This window comes from Streptopelia decaocto (genome assembly GCF_964273445.1).
Source record: "Streptopelia decaocto genome assembly, chromosome: 4".
NCBI classification, from domain to species: Eukaryota; Metazoa; Chordata; class Aves; order Columbiformes; family Columbidae; genus Streptopelia; species Streptopelia decaocto.
Window position 1 is genome coordinate 40,181,566 of NC_138658.1, and position 26,440 is coordinate 40,208,005.

The following is a 26,440-nucleotide window of genomic DNA, read 5'->3' on the forward strand; positions in this document are numbered from 1 at the left end:
CCTTCCCTTGTTTATAAAGGACATTGAAATACTGCTTAACAAGGAGAGAAGCAGAAGTAGATGATTATCAGTGGTAGGACCTAACTAAAGCAGCATGCTGACTTTAAATTTACACCACATCTTTTGCACTACTCTGTCACGTATTAGCAAATGTTCTGATTTTGATTACGCAAAAATAGAAATTAATACAATCGAATCAGTTGTTAGTCGTGAGGGATATACAGATGATTTCAGGGGTGCTGATGGTGTGGCTAGCATTGTGTGTGCATTCAAAATAGACTTTAAAAACAGTGTTAACATAGCCAAAAATGGAGGCAGAGGGAGAATTATGAGTAATTCAAGGTATGTGTGTCTGCTTCGTTTCTTCTACTCACAGTCTTATTATTCCCTGACTTCCATGGAAAGTGAATAATGTTCCCACTCTTTCAGTTACAGTGCTGAGAAAAACAAGCCTTACATAGGTGAAATTAAGGTCAGTACTCCTCAGGAGGGTATACATTCACTTTTCTCAGATTTCCCAGGAGTTATTAAAACTTCTTATGTTGTGAGCCTAAATAAATTACCATGCAAAAAATTTATTTTTGTCAGGCATGTAATTCACAGAGTACCAAGGTTTGTTTCATAAGTGGAGCTGAGGGCTGACCTGGATTCAGAAGGTTCAGTGGCGCCCAAGAGGAAGGAAGCTCATTTTTCCTTTTAGTTGTCCCTATATGTCACGCTCCATCTAAGGATATGTATTATGGTACCAAAATGGACATGTACAAAACATGAAAAAAACCCACAGGTTATTCTGGATTTAATAGAGGTTTTAATCAATCAAGGCAAGAAATTAAATTTAAAGGTTTAGAAAATGAGATTTAACAAGTAGATATTTCAATCAATGACAAAGTTTTCATCCTTATATATACAGAGAGAGAAAATTCATATATATATATATGAAAACAAAAATATTTCTGAACTATTTTATAAATAGCTAAAATCCAAGAAGATAAAAATCTGTACTTCTGTGATATGCAACATATTCAGTTGCATATACAAATGAGGAAAGAACATTTTGCCTCTTGTTTTATTTTACATTTCTTAAGAAAATGTAAATTCTTAACTCCTTATTGGTAGATTTATGTGCTAGTTTGTCAAACTGAATTCCTGCTCTGAAAAGTTAAAGATGTAAATATGCAGATGCTTATGACAGTGAAAAGAATTATACAAAGTAAGTCAGGTCCACCAAAATACACTTGGGAGTATGTAGATCAGAACTACCAGAAGGAAAAAACTGGTCGCTATTACTACATAATCAAAAGTATTTAGAGCAGTCTGTTTATTCTACTGAATAAATAGTATTATTAGTACATATAGAATAAAAATAAGATGGTAACTTCTTCCCACACCAAATTTTCTTGTCCATGTCTTCATTTTTAGGATGTGAATATCTGAACAATGTCACTGTTCTAGGTACAACACTAACCTTTTTTTTCCAAAAATTGCTCCTTTCAAAATTTTTTAATATTTAAGAAAAGTCAAAAATGATTAGCATAAAACAATTCTTTATCTCTTTGATGTTGTAAAAGGTGTTTGGTTGTATTGTTGAAAATGAATCCCTTGGGATGCTGTAATCTTCATAACTTCTCCATTTAGAGTATCATCTTCAATTATTGTTATCAGTCCCTCAGCAATTCTTGATGGGCTGTAAAAAAAACAAAACAAAACAAAACAAAACTTTCAAAATCATGATGTAATAGAAGACGTGAAACAGACAAGAAACTCAAGGTAAATCTACCTACCTTGAAAATTAAACAATCTGGTATTTGAACACACTTATTTTCAAGAAAAGCAGAGATGGTATGAGTGTTTCAGGAGAGAAATTCACTCTCCTCAGTCCGGACATACAATGTAAAGTGGCAACTTTACAAATCATCATTTGTTTGCTCTAGTTACTGCAAAATCCCTGTGGACATCCAGCTACCACTGGGCTTCCTATCAAAGTTTTCTCTGTCAGGGCAATGGACAGAAGTAATCCTTACACAATGCTCTGCAGCTCTTAGCTGTTGATTTATCCTGTTTCTGTAGCAGGACTGACATACAAATTAGTGTAAGGAGAATTTTGTCACATGAAGTTTGTTGTGGTCAATAGGTGTAATATATTTTATGCATTAAAAAGTGTGGACAAAACAACACAGTTATACCACTTCCTTTGTGCAGAAGTATCTGAGCAGCTAATTGCTAGACACCAAGAATGTGCTAAAAAAATCACTTTATACTTGTCTTGTTCTCACACTCTTTCCTAGCTGGCTGCTTTTGGCCTTTGTTGGCAATACCATAATGGGCTGGGTAACTCTGTGATCTGATCCATCATCATTGCTACTGTGCTCTTATGAACTTAGTCCAGTTTTGTCAGTTCTTGGTCTGATTTGTATCTTGGTTCACTTCCAAATTTTGTGGAAGTTTGATATAAATTATATACTCCATCTCACAATGTGTTTGATTGAACAAATTTATGAAAGCACACCAAGGGTTATTAAAAACTAATACGGCATCTTTAATTTGGGAATTGGGTTTGCACTTTGCTGGAAAATGGGAATGCATAAGGGAAAACATCACTGTGTAGGTGATACTCTTAAAATAACCTTAAATATCTGCCATTGTTCATTCTATGTAGGATAACACATTGACAGTCTTTCATATGAGGCAGCATTTCCCTTTTATTTTAATTTTGCTGGAAGTGCTATTGTGTGTGCGTGTTCTTCATTAACAAAAGGCAAAAAACCACTCCATCTGACTTACTCCATCACGCCATAGAACTGCATCATATTTTTTATCTCATCCTTATATGAATAATACTGTCCCATATTCTCTTCTTTATCTATTGATTGAAGAATTGGTGTGTTGACAAATCCTGGACAAATTGTGTTGAGTCTCACACCGTAGTTTTCCATATTAGCAGCTAGCTAGAAAAGAGAAAGAGTTAGACATTCATCATCAACATTTTGAAACAGTATTGTTAAAGACATATTTCAAAGAATGAGGTTTACCACTAAGTGCTCTTCAGCCTTGCCTAGTAAGCAAATTTTGCTGCTACTGATTGTTTTGTTTCAACAACTAAGTTTGAAGCACATTTTCTCTAGTAATAGTACTAGATTACTAGAAAGAAACATTCGTTTTGCTGGGAGAACAATTCTACAAGAAATCAACACTGCTCCTTCCTTGCAGGTTTTTTTTTCTGAATAGGTTTGCTATTAGTGCTCTTGGCATGTCATTTCCAGTATTCTAGGTTGATGATATGACTCATAAGCAAAAGCAAGTAAAAAATATCTCCCAAATTTATGCTTCAGATCTTATAGAAACTTTCTTATTAAAAGAAAACTATCTGAAATCAAATAATGATTTAACTCCAAGATTGTTATTTACCTCCCTCATGTCAACAGAAATAGGATTTGGTCTCTACCCTTAGAACTGTAATATTAAACCTCTCCAGCTGCTCTGTTGTACCTGCCAGGGGATGACTCTCACTGAGTATCCCTGCAGGAAAGTCACCGTAAACTCCAGGAAAGGGGCAGGAGTTTTTTCAGGAAGCAGTTCAGGAACATGGCGAAAGCAAGCAGCACAAACTGTTCTGGGAATGGTAGGACCCTTCATTCATAATGCTACCAATGCATGTGTGTAGCAAACAAGTCTGATCAACATCCAGGCATTTGTTTAATGCTGGATGAACTTTCTTAGTGATGAAACAGAACTTACGAACTAAACATGAACTATCCAGGAATAACCGTAATTGTTCAACACTGATTCTATTTATTTTAGCATTTAACAGGAATCCTTTCTAGTATTATGTAAATAATGGTAGCCTGCCATTTTGGTCCAGAGAAGAAAATAAACTGAAGTCCTAGATGTTTTGTATCATACCTGCCAAGTGCTAGGCTGTACTGCCTTTCCTGGCGAATATAGTGATTTGCTGTTGTTATTCTTTTTCTCCTTGGCATTCTCATGTTCCACAGAGACAGTATTTCCTCTAATTTTCTAGCAGACCCTTTATTTTTGAACTTAGATGGTGATGTTTATGTTATCATGAGAAAACAAAAATGGAAACCAGGTGTCAGGTTTGTGCTGTGGTTAATATGTTATATGCAACACTTATCCATACTATTCCGTTTTGGTTAATCTGAAAAATAAGTTGGCTGAGTGGGGGGTGAGGGCGTAAAGTATGGATAAACTACCCAATTTATTATTTCAGGTACTTTATTCTGGAAACTAGATTGGAAAGCTTATATGAGTAGACTTTCTTTAAACTTAGCCTATGAGAGTGTAATAACATTTGCTCCCTTCAAATTATTTTATCATCCTACTTGTTCAGTTTAACTAGAAACTTTTGGAGTCAGAGGTTAAGACATGTTATATGGCTAAGTAACATCTAACATGTCCCATCCTGAATGTGACATTTTGCATTTTCAACTTATTAGGAGCTGGTAAGAATAAATAATGGTAAACATTTTCATGTTCAAGTAAATTTTTGTATACTTTATTGCATATTTATCATTAAAAAAAGTCATCAACCTGATTTACAAATAATGTTAAATGACTGGGACAGAGTTGTGAAAAATATTTTTAAAGCCTGGATAAGAATTGTACTTTTGAGCTACTCCTACTGTCCTTTGCAACATCTTTCTCACAGAATCTCAAGTTGGTCATAAATACATACATGCCTTACTTATTCCATCTTTGGCTTCCCTTTGTGAAAGGATGGAACCTCCACTGCTTCAGACACATTGTTTTCTTTAAAAAAAAGTAGTTCCAGTTGGGTGACAATAGAAAGAGAACATGAGAAACTTCACATGTTCCCAAGGAGCTGCTGATACTGTTTTCAAAAACACGTACTTACTGCTATTGACCGTGTGAATCCAATTACACCATGCTTTGTAGCACAGTACACAGGCTGGAATGCAGCAGGCATGAGTCCTTTAAAATAAAAAGGTAGCTGAATGAAGATGGTGGGTACTCCTATTTATGATTACCTTAAACACACTTATAGGTCCATAATGTAAAAAATATGTGATGCAATTATAGAGATGCAACAAATTAGTAAAAATTTGTAAATTATATTTTGTAATCTGAGAAAATATATGAGTTGGATAAAAATAAGAGGAGGAATAATAAGAGTAGTAAAAAAAGTACAACTTTTCCTCTTAAAAATTGTATCTATAAAGGATTACTTAAAATGAAGGACAGGATGTAGAAGAAACATTGAAGGGTGAGAGTTTTTGAGCCGTCTTCTATGAACCAGTAAAGTATTTAAAGTATATAAAGTATGTAAAGTATTTCAGATAAACTTTGATTGCTGACACTCTGGCTGCCGCTATATAAACTGGATGCCTGCCATCATTTACAGTGATTTCAGGGAGGAAGTTTGGGAAAATCTAAGGGAAACAGCAAAATCCATTTTGACTACTGTAACTGATTTAGTATTATCTTCATAATATATCAAAACATAAATATAATGTTTGATTTTAATCCCTTGCTTCTGTGGAATAGAAACACAACTCAGCCTCAGATAAAAACTTTTCCCCTAGAACTAATGTGAGAAATAAGAAGGAGTGTGCTTCACAGCTGAATGAAAAGCAGTCAGCCTATACATCTGCCTGGGCAATATTGTTACTGCTTATTTACTTGACAATGTAATTAGTACTATAATAAATACATACTGTTTGCACAGTGGTTTTTGCTAAAATGAGCAACTATAAACAAAGTAATTCCGCCTTGATGCACCATCTGAGGCATTGTAAAGTTTATTTTACTTACAATACTACTCTGGTAAAATTTCATAGGTGATAATTTTCCTAAAGATTTAAATGAAACAGGGAAGGCATTTTGCAATAAGCATATGGAAAAAGCACTAAGAAGTGAATGCAGGACCTCAGTGCACAGAGAGAATAGAGATAAGTGAGTAAACACTGTGAATTGAATGATAAGATGAAGGTGTCAGATAATGAGCAGAAAGAAATTAAGTAAGAGATGTGGATAGGAAAGCTTATTGAAGCACTTTCTGGATTGAATTAGATTGGCTGAAAAGGAATTCATGCTATGGTACCTCCTACAGAGGGCCCTGTTCTGGAATAAAAAGCCAGGATGAAGATTTTTAGAAGGGAATTGGAAAAAGAGGTAACACTCCTGTATATTATCATTGCTATCCTCTGTAAGGAAAAGAAGAAACAAAAAGAAAAATGACTGTTAATATTGCAAACCTTTATGGTAGGAGTGGAAGAGCATAAAATCATCATTTATAGTAGATCAAGAAGAGAGAACAGAGTTTTTAGAGCAAAATTAAGAACTTAATTGTAGGAAGACTGAGTTTGATGGCAGAAAGCTGGTCAAAAAGAGACGACAGATCATGGTTTTATATATGTTTCTGCCCATTATGCCAACAAATTCCACTATTCAATGACAGCTGAGCTGGAACTTGTGGATGCTGTAGTTCCACATGAAAGCTAGGGTCTTGTGAACAGCAAACCACAGCCCATCCTAAAGGCAGAGGATAAAAATCGTCTGTGATCCCAAATGCAATATTGGAAAACCGGATTCTGATTTTGATGCATTAATGTTTGATTCTAATGGAAGTCACCCCAATTAACCACTCAGATGTGTTTTTCCATTTTTCACATTTTCATGGGAAATGAACGACTTAACCTCGTGGCTGGTTGTTCTCTTGAACTTGTATTTATCTGCTTAACTTGGAAAATGTGTTATGCTTCTGATTGAGAACTTGCTTCATGAAAAATGTTTTTTGTGTTGCCTCCTCTGGGTTGTGATAGCAACACATTCTCTGGTGACTTTGGATGGTCATCACCATTCTTCAAATAATTGGAAAAATTGGAGTATTGGAATATTATGATACTATTTTTTTAAACTCCTAAGTAGTTTTACTTGTTTTAAAGAAAAAAAAAAAAAACACAACCCCAAACCAAAACAACGAAAGACAAAATCTCCTGGGAAACACAGAGGGGGAATTTTATTTCTTTTTTAAACATAGTAAGAAAAATTACTTGTTACTTGAGAGAGAAGAGAAACAAAGTCAAGAAAAAAAGTAAACAAAGGAAGGGCACAGCTCACAATAATGAAGTGGAATACGGTTCAAAGACTTACTTGAATGTCAAAAGACAGTAGGAATGACTAGGCAGGAAGGGAAGAATAAATAACTTTTTTTTTTTTTTTAAATCAAAGCATTATACCCAGTTCTTTTCTAACTGAAATTATTATTTTTGATAAAACGGAGAACCAAGAAGAAATCAGTTTGACTCACTTTCAGCCAAAGGAGCAGCAATGAAGACTAGCTCTAACATCCTTCACCCAAAATAATGACAGTCCTGTCTCACTTTTTTTCCTGAGTTGGGTATTCAGCACCGTTGTGCGGGATTTCCATCTCTGAGGCACTCCCCTGCCTCAGGGAGTGTGGAACCTCTGGCTGTTGGCAGTGTGTCCTAGGTGCTCCGCTAGCACTTGTTTTGGGATCAACCACTGTGTGACACTGATCCTGCTCTGCCTGTGTACTTATTCAAGCAGTGAGCAAAGATGAGTTTGCAGCATACTAGTTAAGGTACTAATTTGTTAGAAAATCTGGATTCTGTTTGCTGCTCCCGTGATTAGTTAATTATCTTATGTAAAGTGGAAAGATGAGAAAACAGGCTGGAGAACATTATACACAAAGCAAGGTGGGGAGGAATGGGAGGATGTTCAAATGAATGATGATGGGGCAGCATACTCCTGCAAAGCAATACAAGTAATTTTCAATTTCTTTTAGCAAGGGGAGGAAACTGTACCTAGATTTTCCTCTCTCTGGGTGTTGATGCATCACTGAACAGTTATATGAAAGGGGACAGGAATCTTCCTTCTCCTCACAAATGATCTTCATCAAGAACTTGTTGGTGAATTGCAAATGATTTCCTGATGACTGAAGGTGCCCTTTGGTTTACCAAAACCAGATCAAGTGGACCAGCAGTAATTCTGTGTGTCGGTGTTAACTGTGCTCTTTTTTGTTTTTCTCAGCACCTGGCAGGTTGACCAAGACAGCTCTTGCCCCTGGTTATACTCTAGTCCCCTTACTGTTACAGTGTCAACACCACTCTACCATTTGAGAAGTGGTGTCAGGCTTCTCACTACAACTGCTACAATCATGTTCAATAGTTTCAAAATCCACATTTCGAGAAATTAGTCGTGGAGGATTGTATCAATAAACTTGAATTGTATCAGTAAACTTTGTTGAAACCACTATTTCCTTTCAGTCCACTGAAGAGCTTTGATGAATAAAGAACTAAGCATTTTTACCCTACGTATGCTTTTCCGCTGAAAACATAGCCCTCAGAGACTTGCATAAGTCTCTTTCCTTCTGTAAGATTTATTAGCTTTTAGATGACCTTTCCACCCTCTGTTTTCTCCATGGGTGCACTGTTAGGCACCTTGAGACAAATGTAATTTCTGTTTGATAGTATCTTTAAGTTTCATTAATTCTTGGAACAGTACTCTTCATGTTTGTATGTGTGTGAAGTCTATTTTCTAACATGGCTGTTGATCTCATGGAGGCTTTGGGCTCATCAGAAAGCAGTGCTTCCACACTATGACTATGCAGTGATTAAGCTTTATTCTCAGTTATACTTAAGACAAATACATTCACTATTTAAACATTTAAATATTCTATTAAAATATTTCAATTTTCTCTCACTAATGTGATAATCACAGTACCATGTGGCATCCTAAAACTCTCAATTTTCTTTCTCTGTGAAAAAGATATGTGAAAATGCTGAAAGGTAAGTCTTGGCAAACCAATGGAACGTATTTAAAAGCAAAGCAAAAGTGTGTTCCTTCATATGTTGGAAAGTATCACCAGAGTAATTTGTTTTCCTTTCTATTTTAGGTTTGTTTTATAAAATATACTTAACCAAAGACTGTTGCAACATATAGAATACTTAAAAATAAATAACATCACAAGATTTAACCATATTTATTTAAATTAGACATCTTTCCAAACCACATTACAGAAATTTTCTTTGTTGCCCTTAGGCAAAAGTATAGATAAACAGTATGGAATACGCTTACAATGTTCTTTGAAGGATAAAGCTTCTTTTGAAGAAGTAGCTAGGGAAATGAGTTAGGGGACTGATAGTCCTACAGAGTGATGAGAGAACTGATTCTCTCATTCTTCAGAATAGGGCGGGAGTACAGTTACAATGCTGTGATCTGTGTCAAAACAGAGGAGACACAGAAATCCTAGCAAAAATTCTAAGCTGTGTCATTTCTATGAAATTTTTTAACAGTGAACTGAAGTCTCATGAGACTAGTTTCTAAATTTTCTGATCTAATTTCTGTGGATTCTGCTCAGGATCTTCTTTTTTTTTACAAAGAGGAGACAACAGAAGCTTTTTCATGATGCTGAACTGAAGGTGCCAGCTGTGCAGCCATTTACATGTTTGCTCCACTGTATCACTGTGATGAAGTCTTGCCTTTATCCAGTGATGTTAACCATATGCTGAGTTTTGTTCTTGTTATATATATATATACATACATATATATAAGATCAGGTCCTAAAGAAGCCTGTTTGCTGTGAGGAATACTTTATTTATTTTGTCTAAAGCTTTCTATAGGAGGAGGACAAACTGGCTGCTTGTGGAGCTTGAGGGCTTGAAGTTCAGTGTAATTAAGCCACTGATATGGCTGTATAGCAGAAAGGTATCCAAATACACTACACGTTGAACAACCTCTCATAAAAAGCTAGCATGATCTGATACTAAAGATTTTACTAGTTTTTAAGCACTCTACAAATACTTTGATTTTTTTTTTAAATCTGCTGGAATCCAGATAGATACAAATTCAGTTTTACAGAATACTTTATTGAAAGCATGAAGGCTATCAAAACAAAACTGCATGACACACATGAATACTCTTTTCCTCTTGCTTAATAAAGTGTATAAGTACCAGCCACCAAAAGGTAAGAGACAATGCCAAGTTTAGTTACGTAAATAATCTCAGGAGTTGAATTCAGTTTTATATGCTTTTTCTGTGGCTTGTAACTATTCTGTTAAACAAAATTAAAATGAATGTACATAGCTTCCTACAGAAGAAATTTCAGAATGTTTTACCCTTTAAATTTGAAATGAAGTTTATTACAATGCAAAAACCTGCAGCCATTGGCATTACCTGTTATGGGGGCAAGTTGGCAGTAAAACACATTTCCCGTTATCTCAGTTGTTTAGCAGCATTACTTCCTCTTGATATGAATGCATAAATCCCATAAAATTAAGAAAGTTTTATAGCTTTGACATGTGGTGGATTAGGATTCCAGTGCTTGCTACATGTCCTTACTTATTTCTCTCCCTTTCTTATTTAGTTCTGTCTTGTGGAGACATTAAAGAAAGGAAGATTTAATACTGGAAAGAAAGGGTGGACGCTCTGGCTTTCATCCAGCTGAATGAACACTTTAAGCATCTACTTCGTAGGAAGCATTTAAGTAGTTACGTGGGTGTTAATAAATATAAAACAGCAAGACTTGATTCTGTCCCTAGTTCAGATCTTTGGCAAAATTCCCATGGTGAAGAACTGGAAACTAATTAGTGGGTAAAGCAAATATTATTGAATGTTACGTAAGCACTAAGTATAACTCTTCTTACTGCTCAGCAAGACATAAGGATATTTACTTTCTGCAGAGTATATCTGATAAAATCTTATAGAGGACTTGGACGGGGGGATCAAAACCACTCAAAAGTTTAATGATCAACAGAAGCTAGCTCTGAGAAAACACTAGAAGAGAATGTTAAACAAGCCAGTGGTAGCTTGCCTTTTGTGTATGGAATAAACTGCAGGACTTAGACCTTCAGACTGGAAAGGAGAATTAGAGTCACAAAGCACAAATAGTAGTAAATAAATAAACAATAAAAATTACTGTATGTCAGCTTTTCTAATGTGTTTTTTTCTTTTGACCTTGGAAACAATTGATAAATACAAACATGTAACAGGAAACAAAGCGAAGAACACTTTGTTTTTGACAGTTTCCCACAATAATTATGGCACAATGTTGATGTTAAAAAACTTAAGTAAATAAATGCAAATTTTAATAAAATAATTAAAATGGCTCTTATAATGTCTTACCAAACCAAGAAAAGTCAAGCTCTTAGGTCTGAAGATCAAAATTATTTTGTTTTCGAGACTAGTTCAAAACAGAAACTACTTGCTACCGCTGCCCTTTCTTAAGCACTGCATGGGCATCTGCACTTCTGTGAAAATGTTTAATCTTTTACCTGTGTTGATGAACCCTTGTACTGCAGTAGCAGTTTCCTTCAAGTTAATTTGCTTCCACCACAATGTCCATCTGAGCCAATGGAGATAAACTTACTGGCATCAGGAGACAATGTGCAGCATTGCAAGTTCTGACTTAGAGGTACATGGCGACTTTAAATAGTGGACTCCTCGCTCATTTGAGGCATGTGTGTATATTAAGTCAGATCCTCAAGAATCACATGCGTTATGTCAATAGGGTGAACTGGACATCATCACAAAAGCCAAGGCTGTCAGGAGATTTTAATAGTACTCAGAACATTCACACCTATTGAGCACTAATCCCCATTCACATGCAGAAATTATGGCCCCTGCTTTCTAACTGGCTTTTTTTCTGTTTGAACACATAAGGATACCCCAGAGTAAAATTACTATTGTTTGGTATTCTGCATGGATCCTGAAGAAAGCACTGACAATCCAAGTGTAAACCAGCACATGAATTATTTTTCCCAGACATTATGGCAGTAGCAAGAGAGAACAAACTTTTCAAGCAAACAAGAGAGAATGCAAGCATTTCTCTACAATTTTTTGAGGAAGGGCTTCAGGTGACATTGTTCTCTATTTACCATTTCCTTTACAGTTCTGCTTTTTTATTGTGAACCCAGTCACTGCAACATGCATAGCAACAGAAAAGGGAAAAGGATTCTACCTCAAAACTGAACAGCAAGAATCCTGACTTAGAAAACTTATAATTCTATTTTTATGCCAATAAAATGAAATACAATTATAGCATAGATAAGTAGTGAGCAAAGGATGTGTTGTCTTAAGCTCAGCAAAATATGAGTGTTAATTTTATGACTTCTTCAGCAGAGGCAGATCACATCTGAGAGCACTTGGAAAATGGACAAGGTTGGTGTGTGACAATCTTCATTAACACAGTAGTTACAGTCTAATCTTAAATATTCCTACAGCTGTTCTCCTATGGACTTGAATGGAAGACCTGCTACTGCTTCCTTGCTTTCTGTGGAAAAAGATTATCTGATTTTCTTTTTTAATGCCATATAAATAGTTTATAATATAAAAATTAATCAGATTTAATGTAACCCTGAATTAAAATTAGATATATACATTAGACTTTGTTTCTTACACACAGTGTGGTGTAAATATTTTTTTTTTTAATTCATCTGTGTTATTGAATAGTGTTGAAAAAGCATAATGAATTGAGGCTAGTTAGGTTTTGCTCAATGTGTGGCAGTGGCTGTACTGAAACCTGAAAAAGACCTATTTACATCAAACTCAAGATTATCAAATATGAGACTGACGGGTTAGGAAAATTACTAGGAAAGTTTTTCTTTAAGTGAGTTTTAAAAGGCAAATGGAAGTTGTGGTCCTTTGATATTACTTTGGTTGTTATGGTGAAAATCAGGTTGAAATGGGAATAAACAGGGAAGAGCCATAAGAAAGAAGAAGTGTGACTGATCCGTATGATTAATTTATTTCAGAAATGAACCAGTGAGTAGAAAGTCTTTATACGGAAAATATTCTTACCTGCCAAAGATGAGATATTAATAATTACTCCTCCATTGCCTCCATTTCCTTTTCCCATGTATTCTAGGCCGAGGTAGGTTCCTCTAATCACAGATGTCTGATATAGGGGAGGAAAGGGATGTTCATATAAATAATATGTTTCTTTTGTGGTCCTAAAATCTGAATATTTCTTTAATTGTGGGGTCTAGAACCTGTATTTCTTTAGCAGTGATCTTTTTTATACTTGGAAGATTATGAACAGGGATGACATCCTATAGCAAAGCAACTCAGTAACTCCAGAAGCACAACTGCAATGCATAGAAATAATAACAGATTAATTATATTTCTTATTAAGATATCAATAATCAAACTAAAATATTACAATGTGAAATAAATGCTAATGAAGGAATTGAAACCCAGAATAAGAAAACAATTTAAAGATTGAACAACAATTTATCTGAGGATGTAAGTGGTGTATGAACTGATAGAGTTTCCAATGTTTTTATTGAGACAAACTGCTCTACATTATAAAAAATGTACAGACTGAATCTGAAGATAACTCTAACACTTGTAACTCCATTTGGCTCAAGGCATGAGATCCCTTTTTAGGTTTGAGTTATATGCTACGTTTCTGGTCCTGAGATATTAAAAATCCATATAATGTTCTGACAGAAGTTACTGGAATTTTACCATTCCTCTCAAAAAAAGGTTAACCCAAACAGACAAATACAGACAAGGTACAAAAGCATTTGAAAAGGTGTGAAACATGGTGTTACCATAATATTAGCTGCAGCATGTGATTTTTTTTTTAAGGAAGATCTTTGAGGAAGAAAATTTTACGGAGGCCCATATAAACTTGATTCCTTAAGATCTGTTTTTTGAACCCTTCTGCAGTCAGAACTTCTGCTGGGATTTATCTCACCAAACTTCAGACATTTAAACTAAGATGCTTAAAGATACACTGAGCCTGTGGTTATCAGCCTCCCAAATGAATCAAGTGGTTGAGTCTTTCCCGGGGAGTAAGTCACTTTAGCAGACTTTAACAAGAGCTAATAGAAAGCAGACAGTGCTGCTGGTGGGAGATACGAACTTTAGTGAAATGTTGCAATATTACTGCATTAGTGATGAATTTCATAATTATTTACTGATTTATGTTAGGTCTCTCCAGTCAGTTCACATTTGGTTTACAATTTCTACTTAAAATGAACATATGTAATGAGTTACTTTTATTTTTACGGAAATATTTCAGTTTTTAAATCAGAACTCTATTTTATTACTGTTTATTGCTATTTATTTGACCCAAATAAATTAAGATGTTCAAAACATGAAGTGGCCCTATATATATGTTCATGTCCACACACAATTATTTCAATGAGAGTTTTGGTCAGGGAAGGTATACAGAATTGTGAATCATGGAAAAGGAAATCTCCCAAAGTAATAAAAACCGCACTGTTTAAAAAAAAAAAAAAGTGTTTAAAGTGTATATGATTAAAATCTAATGGACAGTGGCTAGGTGTACTGGAAAGAAAAAGCTTTTAAAATGAGAATGTTAAGTATTTTTCTACCACTATCTAAATTCCCAAACCAAAATTGGAATAATTTAAAGACATGTTTTACATTTCGTTTTTGGTAGCTGATAGTTTTAGACATACTTGTTATAAAACATAAAGTATAAGAACTAATTCAAGTTCAGTTGCCCTTTGCGCTTATTGGTTATGACATAAGTCAGATTTGGAAGACTGCATGTCCTACTTCATTAATACTGCTTGTTTGTTGCTCAAGTAACATGAAATAAGCTGCCCATTGACAGAGATACAACCACTTCATGCCTCATTATTATGTTTCCTTCGGAATTTCAATGAATACTCAGCTTTTTTTCATTTTCTATAGTTGCAATGTTTTATGTGATATTTTTAATATCATTGTATTTTCAGTATAACAATTTCCTGGAATAATGTAAAAAAAAATCACAAAATATGAATAGTTGAAAATTATGAAATAACATTTTACAGTTTTCTTAAACAAAAATTCCCATTAAAATATTGTGGGAGTTTTTTGGTGTGTTTGTTTGTTGGTTTTGTTGTGTTTGTTTGGTTTGTGTTTGTTGTTGTTGTTGTGTTGGTTTTTTTTCCTCTCCTGGAAAGTTTTCTCTTAAGTGACATACTTTTAAAAATGTGTTGATTAATATCAAAAGAATGCTATTGATTAAATTTTAACAGAAAATTTCCAAAGAACCATCTTCCGTGGCTTGTAAAATACCAAACTAAGTGTGATTTCTCTCACATGTCCTGGAAAGTATTGTGCCAATACTCAAAGCATTTGCAGTTGTTTTTGGATGTATCATATCAGTAATCAGTAACTTATTTAACAAATCACTAAATGGCAATTTAGGCATCAGTGTCAAAATCAGAAACCAAACTTACAAAATTTATCATATTAGTTGTATTAATACAATTAATTGTGTTGTTCTGAAAGAAATCATATATTGACACTCTGATTCTAAGAAGACACCAAGTCTTCAATAGAGATCTAATTTTTTTTTTTTTTTCTGGCATTAGATACCAGTGTTAGCCAGTGTTGAACAATATTCTTGTGTTCCAACATTACATCTGTAAGTCAATTTTCATACTCTGTGTTTCATTTTAACTTGCTCTATTACAAAAGAAAAAAAAATGTTCTTCAATGATGGTGCCCAGAACATCATTAGATGTCATCCTTTGTATGTGGCAATTGCTTTGGAAGTAATTTAGTGCATAGTGCTTTTTTTATAGTGTTTCAAGGCAGATGTTCAAACTGACACAGTTTCTTATACTTATTTAATAAGGTTTCCCTTGACACTTTTGTCTGATACTTCTTCTGTCTCCTTATGCGCTGTAATATTTCATGCTGAGAAACTATATCTGCATTCCTTCAGAGCTGAAGATGACTACCTTATTTTTATCAAAGTGATAAGGCTATATGAATTCCTTTGAAATAACAAAATAGTAATCAGTAATCAGTCCTAACATTATATGTAGGTTTCTGAGCTAATCTAGTTCAGTGCTAGGGATTCTGAACAAAAAATAAATGAAAGAGCCATTGACTTGTGGTTTCATAAAGCAGGTTAGCACAGAGCTGGAATTTGACCCAAGATCATTTGACTTTCATACTGTGATGTTGTAAACTGATGGCTATCTATAAGGAAACATTTCAAAGTACTTTATGAACTGTGAAAGATGAACTTCAAAAGTCTGAAACTAAGTGCTGCCAGTGATATCTGTGGAAAATTATAGGATTTTACTGTTGGTCAGGGAGGTGGGACTGATTTTTTTTTTAATGCAGATTTTCTAGGAAGCAAACAGGTTGTAGCAAGTATGCAAGTCCCTTGGCAGTCCTATGTATAGGTTAGTTTACTTGCTATATGAAAAGAAATTGCAAGATCTTGAGTTTGAATTTCCATCTCAAACTGTAGAAAACAAGAACCCTCAGGAGAGAGAGGCATAAAGGTACGTGCAGCAGGATTTGTTCATTTTCTAGAAATCAGTAGCTTTTGTACAATGTGGGAGTGATATACTATATTTTAGTTATTTACTGTGCAGTCTTCTTTACTTCCCGCTCCCCATATTCCTGAAGGACACAGGAATAGTATTGCATTTTGCGTAGCTGGTCTTAAGTCGGTCTTAGTACAAAGAAATTTGCTTTTCATTATACTTCAACATTGGTTACTTTAAAACTGTAAGCTAAGAAGTTCAATGACTTGCTGTGCAATTAAGGTAAGTCTGTGTCCTTTCTAGTGCAATATGAACAACAAAAATAATTATAATTATACTTACAGGCTTCTTTATGCATTTAGAGGATTGGCCCTTGTGCCGCTTATTTCAAGGTAAGTGGTATTTCTCACTTTTTGGTGGCCACATCTCTTCCTAGGCAGTCAGTCCTCTTTCTGACATTGAATTATGTTGAAGAATAAGCAACTAAGCCATTGAACAGCAGAGTTGGTGTATTTCTGGTTGTCTTAGAATGCAAACTTGGTAAACTAGTTACCTCTGCTATTTTGTCTTCTACAGATAGCACTGTTTGTTTTGTTTTCTTTCTCTGTTGTTTGCATAAAGAATCAGTGCTTGCCTCTCGCTGTGCTGTGGGACCTGGTAGCAATTCCCAGGTGCTGAATTCAGCTATGTATCCTGGTAACATTATTTTGGGATGAAAGTTTAGTCCTTGTCATTTCTTCTGGTACACTGGGAAAGGAGAGCAAGGTGTATGGACCAGAAGCAGGTTGCAGCATACTCCCAAGGCATCTGCTTCATGGCTTGCGCAATGGAACAACCTTGTGATTATCATTAAATCTTTGTCCCAAAAACAAATAAAATGAATCATTTCTGAAGTTTGCCTAGTTACCCTTCCGGTTTCTGCTGAGACATTAGTTGTCCTTTTGAGGAACAGTTCCTTACTGATGAGTTGATTTTCCAAGGTTTGCTAGTTGCTGGAACATTTGTTTCACCAAAAGCTATATTGAACAGAGCCACACATATATACAGTGTTGCATTCTTTTCTCTGTAGTATCAATCTAAGTATTTTGCAGGGACAAACCATGAGTTAGGTAGACTTCATATTAGAAAAAGAGTTTTCTAAATTCAGAGAAACTTGTTACCTTTGTCATTTATGGAAATAAATTATTCAAACCCATGAAAAATGCAAAAATTTGGAACTGTTGAGTACTGCCACATTTTGCCTGGTAATGAAGGATGAGACTGTCATGCACCTGAACAAATTTTATGTCTGCATTTCAATTCTGTTTCTTTGGCAACTTTTAAATAATTGGATCCCATATGACTGTGTGGGGTTTTTTCTTGTTATTGTGTTTTTTTTGTTGTTGTGGGTTACATTTGTTTGTTTGTTTTTGACATGCCCAAGTTAAGGCCTGCAATTTAAAGTTTTGACAGAATAATGTGTTAAAATGTGCAAAATCATCACATAAACAGGAGAGCAGAGTGATTTTTCTGTCAAATTCTTTAATGAGTCTATTTAATTTTGTTTTGGAAATTACAGAATCACAGAATGTTAGGGATTGGAAGGGACCTCAAAAGATCATCTAGTCCAATCCCCCTTTCAGGGCAGGAACACCTGGATGAGGTTACACAGGAAGGTGTCCGGGAGGGTTTTGAATGTCTCCAGAGTAGGAGACTCCACAGCCTCCCTGGGCAGCCTGTTCCAGTGTTCTGTCACCCTACTGAGAAGAAGTTTCTTCTCAAATTTAAGTGGAACCTCTTGTGTTTCAATTTGAACCCATTACCCCTTGTCCTATCACTGGCTGTCACCGAGAAGAGCCTGGCTCCATCCTTGTGACACTCACCTTTTATATATCTGTAAACATTAATGAAGTCAACCCTCAGTCTCCTCCAAGCTAAAGAGCCCCAGCTCCCTCAGCCTTTCCTCATAAGGGAGATGCTCCACAACCTTAATCATCTTTGTTGCCCTATTGGTTTAAACATACCCACAAAATAATTAATTTGTTGGCTTAAGAAAATTGCTATGTCAAGTGCTTAGCCAAATTGTTATGTAAAATGCTGCTGTACCTTTCATTCAGGCAATATTTAAAATGTAAGTGTATGTGATACCAGTACTGCTACATTTAACTGTATATTGCAACCTATGTCAGTTTTCGGAAACCTCTGATGTAAGCGTATAAAAGGAACCTCTGAGTAAATTTTGGGATTCTCTTAGTGTAAAATGTGCTAAGTGAATTTGTAAAGATAAAAGATACTGTCATTATAGCAGGGACTATAATGACAGTGGTTCCAGAAAGCCTACATCATCAACACAAGATGAAACTAGGGAAGCTTCTTAGAACATCAAATTATTTTTATCTAACATATATTCCAGACTCATAAAAATGTGGAGACTCAAAGAGAAAAAAGTCAGATTTTTTGGATTCTTCAGGCACAAGTTCTTACGAAGCTGAATACAAGAAACATTGTTCTTGTCAAGCTGGAGGACTGTAGGTAGGACTCTTGATAAGAATGTATGTGTCATATAACCTTGTGCTGTTCTGTGCATGGGTATGTGTGTGTGTAGACTCTAAAACTACACAGGTAATATCCATTTGAAAAGAAACTCCTGTATGGTTGCCCATATCTTTTTTTTTTTTTTTGTGTACCATAATACCATAATAACATGAGCGTACCTTTGTATAACTATGAGTAGTTGAAGCTGCTATGGATCAACCTGATGATGATCAAGTCAACACTATCAGCTTTGGAGTTTTGAGATGAGGAATGGATGGCATTGCTGGAATACTTAACTACAAAGGTTAATAGAAATATTAATAAAGTAATAAAAAGGTGGATGTTGTTTAGCACAAAATACAGTGAAATGGGGAAAGCACTGCAATAGAAATCTCTTTTTAGCAGATGATACTTCCCCCCTGTCATATTTATCAAGCTGTCTTTTCTCAGTCTCAGGAAACTGTAGTGGATACAAGTAGGAATTGCATTTTATTCCCTCCTTTTCCTTCTGAGTTAAGTTCCACTCTTTGAACCTGCTTCTTCATTTCTTCTCCTTATGGTTTCTTAGGCAGTGTTGTCAGAGAATTTCCTTGCCTTCCTTTGAAAGTGTTCCCAAAGACCAGCCAGTTCTGTGAATGTTTCAGCCATAAAGAACACACCCTGTATGTGTTTGTTTTGATTTATCTTTTTCTGTACTGCTCTACTTTTGCACTTTGTACTTTAAACTGGGGCAGGGAATATTTGTTGCATCAATATATAAATGATATCAGTAAATTAAGGACTGGCAAGTAAAGGGGTTTTTTTTTGTTTGTTTGTTTTGTTTTTTTTAAGTAGAAAGTATTTGCATGATGTTTATCAAGATGTGTAGCCATAGAAGTTACTCCTATTTCTTGGGGGTAATACAAGGGATACTTAAAATGTCCAATGTTGAGGAAGGAGAGACATTTTAAAACCATGTATTTCATACATGTTTTGTATAAACTATATAATCATCCTCTTTATTTTTTTCTTTTTTAGTTTTTAGGAGCAGTGGCTTCATAGATTTGTAAGACTTGGATTCCAGTTTCTCTATTGCTTGACAAAAAGAATAATAGAAGGAGGTTCTCAATGCCTGCTGTTTAAATATCTTGGCATTGAAAAGTTGTTTGGACATCACTTTAAGTTATTTACCTGGACTTCAAATATATTCAAGATCTTCTTATCAGAAATGCCTTCATTTTTTGAGCTCAATTTAAATGTGAATCACAGACAAATGCATTTCTCGCATGGGCTTCAATTTTTCTGGTGATGACTAAGTATCTGTGCTTGCAAATTTGACAGGTGGATGACTGCCTACAGTAATTTATATCCTGTGTTAAACCAGGCATAAATATAAAGAGAGAGAACTCATCTAGAATACAGGTAAAGTCTTATTTCAAATTCAATTGATCTGTATTAATAGATATTGATGATACATAGCACTGAGGACGTCACACTTGCTGTTACTTCACAATATGAAGTTTCCTGATGTCTAATTTGCCAGAGTACTTTAGAAATGAAAGAGGGAGGAAAAAATATGTGTAGATAAATCTTAAAGAAGATGTAAAGAAAATGAAATTGAACAAATATATGTATCTTATTGTGGAAATTTTCATCTGTGGTCTCAGTTCAGTCCCTTCTAAGAATAAGCAAATTTGACTTTGGACACATATAAAGGATCAGAAAAATGTATTATTAAATAAGTTTTTTTATTTCAAATACATATTTTCCCATTAATTTTTCTATACCTTGCCTCATGTACAGCTTGTGTTACTTGTGCTGAGGTTTTTTTGTTAATTTGTTTTCATGGAGATGTTAGAATTCAAAGACTCGGGTACCTTTGTCCTTAAAACTTTTGACAAAAACAAGCCTCTACTTCTCTTATTCTGAGCTTATTTGTCACATTGACAAATTCCAAAGGACAGATTGGAGAAAACTCCACACTGCAGTCTTCTAAGCTTCCTTTTGCTACTTTCTTTGCAAATTTGGATTATAAAACTTTGTAAGTATGGTCACAGGTGTGACTTGCTGAATCACCATTGAATTAGAATTTCACAGGTGGTAAAATACAAGCTGGTCAGAATTTTATTAGCCCAGAAAGCTGGTCTTTTCTTTGGAGTTTAGATCTCCTAACAATGTACTCTAAATTAAATTTCACTGAGAAACATATTATGGTCTCATCCAGAGATACGAGATAATAAAGAAGTGGTAACAGTCTGCTTGAAAATAAATTTTACAGGCTTGTTGAATGTACTGGGTTTTAGCAAGTAAGTGCCCTGAAGTGGTGTGCTTTCTACCAGTGATGGTGGTGAAATGGCCTATATTAAATGTACCCACTTCATTGATGAAGAACATGTGGAGGTCTTGGTTCAACAAGTTCTCTTGTAATACCAATAAATGATATCTTACTCTCTAATGCAGGCCAGCTGAGTCTCACAACTAAATAAAATGTTCTAGAACATTCATATGAACAAACTGGCCTCCTGTAGATGCAGCTCTACCACTTTGGGCGCCAAATTGTTACACTTACCTCGGATTGCATTGGGTTTTATAGAAAGAGAATGTTGTCTGGTGCTAACCCAAGTACCTTTACACAACTTAAAGGACACAGCGCACACACACATTGATTGGTCAGTACATATGCAGTTACATGGTTATTGTTTCAATAGCTGTGTTTACCAAACCAATAATTCATTTGCTGTCAAATGGCACACACTGAAAAGCCAAGGGCTGTTAAGTGTGTTACAGCATTACATTTTGAAGTATGAACTTTTGAAAGGAGATAATGCTTACCAAGTTAATTTGTATGGTGCTTTCCCAGTCCTTCTCGTTGTTCACTCCAGCATTATTAACCACAATATCCAGCCTTCCAAAATGCTCAATTACTTTTTTGAAAGAACCTAATGTAAGAGCCAAGGGTGAAAGTAAGATATAAAAATAGAATGCATGCATACGAATTTTATTAGTATACCAAAATGTCTTCACTGTTTTAACCACTAATGAGCAACTTGAAATTAAATTCTTTATCTAACCGTTCACCGATATTATACATATTCAGGAAAACTGAAGGGATTAAGATACAATATTCACCTTTTAATTTAGTTTTATAATGCCTGATAATGAAAGTTCTTAACACCTATACATTTTGCATTAAACAGGATGTTTGGCACCCTAACTATATATATTTATAATTTATAGCTTAATTTTTAACAGTGTGATATAGTGGTGAATTCAAGATTTGCCACCATCTATTTTAAATTAGAAATAAAAGCTTCATGTGTTCAGAACAATTTTCAGATTTTAACCTGAGAACGCAATTCTTATTCAGTGACTAATACAAATATTTCAACTACAAATATTTCATCGTAAGTCTTGTTTAAATTTATCCATTTGTGAATAAATTGTTATACATCTTACTTGTCAGGTAACTTTAATAATGTGTTTCTCAAATTCAAATCTTTTTCCTTCTGTTGATAAAAACAGTGTCCTGTCTTCCAAAGAATTTCAAAATAAAGAACTGGAAAACTTCCACAATGACATTGTGTTCTCCCATGTGACAGTGTTCTAACTAAGATAAAAGATGTGTATGGAAAACCATGATGATGTCATAGTGATGAGCAAACTCATCTAAGCTGGCTCTGCTTTGACAGGATAGTTGGATGAGATGACCTCCAGATGTTCATTCCAGACTGAGAGTTTCCATGACTGCAGATGTTATCTGACATAGATTGTTTGTTTTTCCCTCCAAATATTGTTCCTCCTCGTTAAATATTTATTGTAATGTAAACCAAGACACCAGCCCCCAATATTATTTTAAAAAAACATTGTTTTGTGACTGACTGAAAATCTAGAGTATTTTAAGTACACTGAAATTATGCTTGACAGGCCTTAATGAGACCACTTCACCAAAAAGTGATCCCAGGACCATCATAATTCTCTGATCTTTAGCCTTTGGCTATTAGTGCCAATCAGGAGCATAGCAGCAGCTTTGAGATATCTACCTTTTTTTTGCAGCAGTTGCAGGGGTTTACAGACTTTTTTTTCTTGCACCAGATGGTCGGTACTGTTACAGCCTTTCTTTGCCTGAATGCTGTAGGTCCATCACAGTCATCATCTTGTCATCAGAACAAGAGCTGGGCAGCTGGTGGGAAAGGTTTTATTTGTCCAGCTGCCTCTACTGTACAGATTTTTCTAATATTCTTAGTCCATATTCAAATTTTATTTTAATATTACTAAAGCCATTATTTTTGGCCATCTGCCTTTTTGGCTTTTGTTATGTTTGTTTCTAATTCATTCTCTGGTTTCTCAACTTAACTCTTCAGTCACTTCTCATCATTCCAATTCTGCATCAGCAAGTGCAAATGAAAACCTTTGGCTTTATTAGGAGCAGAACTGATTATTTACCTGAGTTTCAATGAGCAAAATAAATACAATTTGGGTCCTCAATTAGCTTCCACATTTCAGAAGCTCAGTCTCCAATCCTCTTTTAAGCCTTCTCTAAGTAGCATCTTTCACCAACCTTATCCACCATGGATAATAGTATTTTTGCCAATTATTTGTTTATGAAATTCACACAGTCCTGACTAATTGTAGTTTTCTAGTATACACATTGAGAAAAGAGCTAAATGCTTTTCAGTTCTTTGCATATCTATGTTAAAATAGAATGACTACCAAATTTGGAATATTTCTGGTAAAAGTTTACCTCCCTACAGTAATCCCACATGTTACCTACCCACAAAAAGAAGAATCTCATTGTAAATTGTTAGTGAAGTTATCACCCACAGAGTGTAAACTGACTTTTTATTCCCTTTTTGAATGTAGAATAATTCTGTGTTTACATTACACTCTTGTTAGTGCTTATGGAATCATAAAAATTAAAAGCAGATGATCATAAAAAATTGAATGAAGAAAAATAAAAAATGAGGAGAAGGATCCATTTTAAAGAAAAAGTAAGAAAATCAGTTGGAAGTAAGTATAAACACCAGTTATATGTGACCTTCCTAAATATTCATGAAAAGCAAAAGTAAATGTATGATTTTTCAAAAGTGGGACAAGATAGGAGGTTTTTGTGGAGGACTGTGTGAAAGAGAAAAAAAGCACAGGCAAGACATGAAAGTATATTAAGCAGCCGATTTCCTACTCATAAGCTTTATGTTCCTACAGACAGTAGTTCTAGGACTGTGACTTATTTCATATCAAAAAGACTAAAGTTAAAATAAGAGGAACTTCACGCCCATGACCTTTAACATAAAAAGCAAGTACAGGACTTGACATATCCACTAAGAACTTTAAACACTAGGAGTGAAATTAATCTAAGTTTATGAAGTGGTAGCTTGCAATTACAAGTGAAAAAATAGGAAAATAAAGCAGGAAAAAAAACCCAAAAACAAAACAACAAACAACCAAAAAACCAACAAAACACCACCACAACAACAAAACACTAAAAAATATCCTACAAACCTCAAAGGATTGTAAGACACGATTGCGAATTTACACTAAGAAACCTGCAGTATGAATAATGCAGTATCAGAGAAGCATAAGCAGCAGCTTCCTGTTCTTGCTCCTTGTGAGAGCCCATTCTGATCCTACTCTAATTGCTCTTTTCCTATGAACTTGGTTCAAAAACCTCCCTTGCTGCCCTGTCCTGCTCACTCCAGTTCCTAGTGCACACCTTGTTGGTCCTGCACTAGCCTGTCATTGAAGAGAGGAGGAAAGGACACTGGGGTGACACTCATGCTGCAGCACATGCTATTCCTACCCCTTGGATGCTTTTTCTTGCTCCCAGGTTACTCCTCCCACTTGGAGAAAAAGTCAATAATCAACCTTGCTGATAAAATCTTTGTTTGCTGATCAGAGCAACTCTCAAATTTAAAGTCCAGCATCTCACTCACAGACAGACAATGTAAATGTTTGAAATTAGGCATAATCACGCTAGCTCAGAGTAGGTCACAACGTTGCTGAATTCTGGACTAGCTGCCATGTTTTCTGAAAGAGGAATGGATATGCTCAATCACCACTGTTGAGAAAGTGGTCAGTAAAGTGTTATGAATAAAAGCAGAACTAAAAATGTCCACATCCAGCCTGACATAAATGAATCTGAGGAAAGGGCACTGACAAAAGTAATGTCCAAATCTGAACCAGAGTCACTACCTATGAATGTATCCCTTTAATAATGAAACTTTGATGAAGTGATGTGTTTGCTAAGAAATGTTGTGAAGGGTACATCAACATTATATGATACTCTAAGAACTCAGTAGGGAACATGATTTATTAACTAAGTGAAAACATAAATGCAAATCATACACAAGGGAATCTCCTTGCCATTCTCTGCATCTGCAAAATGTGCGCAAAATGTTATCAACCTATCGTTAACAATGCGATAAAGCAGTGTGCCATCTTTTGCCCATTCTGCTTTCAATGACAGCAGCACACATTGAAAGTATGTGTGCTGTATGGAAAGAGCACTGCAACCCAGAGCAGAATTTATTACTCCTGTGCTGAGAGAATGCAACTTGGAATCTGCACTGAAACCTCATAAAAAGCAAGTCTGTGTTTTAAAGTTTATATATATTACTCATAAAACAACAATTATCTTCTGCAGAGGCTTTCATGCAAAAATATAACACGCAGCAGTCAATGGAAATTATTTCTTTGCCTTTTCTTTACGATGTGCCAAGTAACGCGGCGAAATAGACACATGTTGGTAGTAACATTTCACATCTGCAGGTTCAGAAACAAATCCTTTTTGAGTCACTGTCAGAAGCGGTTGGGAGTAGGCTGTCCTCCAGAAACCCTAATTGCACACGTATTGGTGCAGCAGCCCGGGCTCGCTCAGGTTGCTGCATGTTAAGCCGGAGCTCAGCGCTGGCCGTTTCCTTCTTACCTCTCAGCTGCTCCTGGTCCGTAACGTCGCACTGGATGAACACCGTCCTCTGCCCTTCGAACTGCTCGTCCAGGGCTGCCTTGCTCTCCTGCCCGGCCTCGGAGTTGCGGTCCAGGAGGGCTACCTGGACGGGGAGGGAGGGAGAGGCTGAGCGGCGGAGGGACAGACAGACGGACGGCTCCCGAGCCGAGCCCAGGGGACTGCCGCCGCCCCGCGCCGGCGGGCAGGGGCCGGAGGGGAGAGGCGGGAGGCGGAGGGGGCGCTTCTCGGGCTTACCTTCGCGCCCTTGCACAGCAGCGCCTGGACGAAAGCCCTACCGATGCCCTGGGCCCCGCCAGTGACCAGAGCCACCTTCCCATTGACATGCATGGTGGCCGCGCTGCTGCCGCCAGCCCCTCGCCCGCCGAGCCGGAGCAACCTAGCGCGGTGTCACCTGCCCGGTTTCCTCCCTCCTTCCTTCGTTCCCTCCCTCTTGCCCTCCCTCCTTCCCTCCTCCTCCTGCCGCCGCCGCGGCTCATTTCCCCCCGCTCCCCTCTCCTGTGCCCGAGAGCCTCCCGGAGCCGCCTGGGTGGGGGGAGCAGGGGCGGAGTAGGTCACTAAATCGTTATCCCAAGTGCCTCGACGAACCCCAGCGATCAAGGGCCAGCGAAGACACCAGCTTCATCCCCTCTTCAGACCCCCCCAGGCTTCCTGGTGAGGACCGGCCCTCTCCCAGCGGCCCCCAGGGAAGGGGTCCCGGGGCAGGTACAGCTCCCCTCAGAGGGAAGGAAGAGTCTTT

General features: G+C 36.2%; 1 protein-coding gene across 4 annotated transcripts; it reads right to left on the reverse strand.

The window, feature by feature from the left end:
- Window positions 1–796: 796 nt before the first annotated feature.
- Window positions 797–26,108, reverse strand: HPGD (15-hydroxyprostaglandin dehydrogenase). 4 transcript variants are annotated; one of them, XM_082051362.1, is made up of 7 exons: window positions 25,939–26,108; window positions 25,663–25,786; window positions 21,573–21,679; window positions 12,799–12,895; window positions 4,874–4,950; window positions 2,782–2,945; window positions 797–1,684 (listed from the first exon to the last, which is right to left on the reverse strand). In XM_082051362.1, exons 1-7 carry the CDS (start codon window positions 26,029–26,031, stop codon window positions 1,546–1,548), a joined length of 801 nt encoding a protein of 266 aa, XP_081907488.1. In that variant the 5' UTR covers window positions 26,032–26,108; the 3' UTR covers window positions 797–1,545. The 4 variants fall into 4 exon arrangements, with proteins under 4 accessions (XP_081907488.1, XP_081907490.1, XP_081907491.1 ...); XM_082051363.1 differs by lacking the exon at window positions 797–1,684 and adding an exon at window positions 3,901–4,037 and having other exon boundaries at window positions 2,810–2,945; XM_082051364.1 differs by lacking the exon at window positions 2,782–2,945.
- Between the last annotated feature and the right edge of the window lie 332 nt (window positions 26,109–26,440).

Excerpts from the sequence above, each read along its gene's own strand:
- HPGD (XM_082051362.1), bottom strand. The coding sequence starts at position 26,031 with ATGCATGTCAATGGGAAGGTGGCTCTGGTCACTGGCGGGGCCCAGGGC. Across the intron at positions 25,787-25,938 it reads TGCTGTGCAAGGGCGCGAAG|GTAGCCCTCCTGGACCGCAA; the intron begins GTAAGCCCGAGA and ends CTCCCCGTCCAG. Across the intron at positions 1,685-2,781 it reads CAGTTCTATGGCGTGATGGA|CCCATCAAGAATTGCTGAGG; the intron begins GTAAGTCAGATG and ends TTTTTTTTACAG.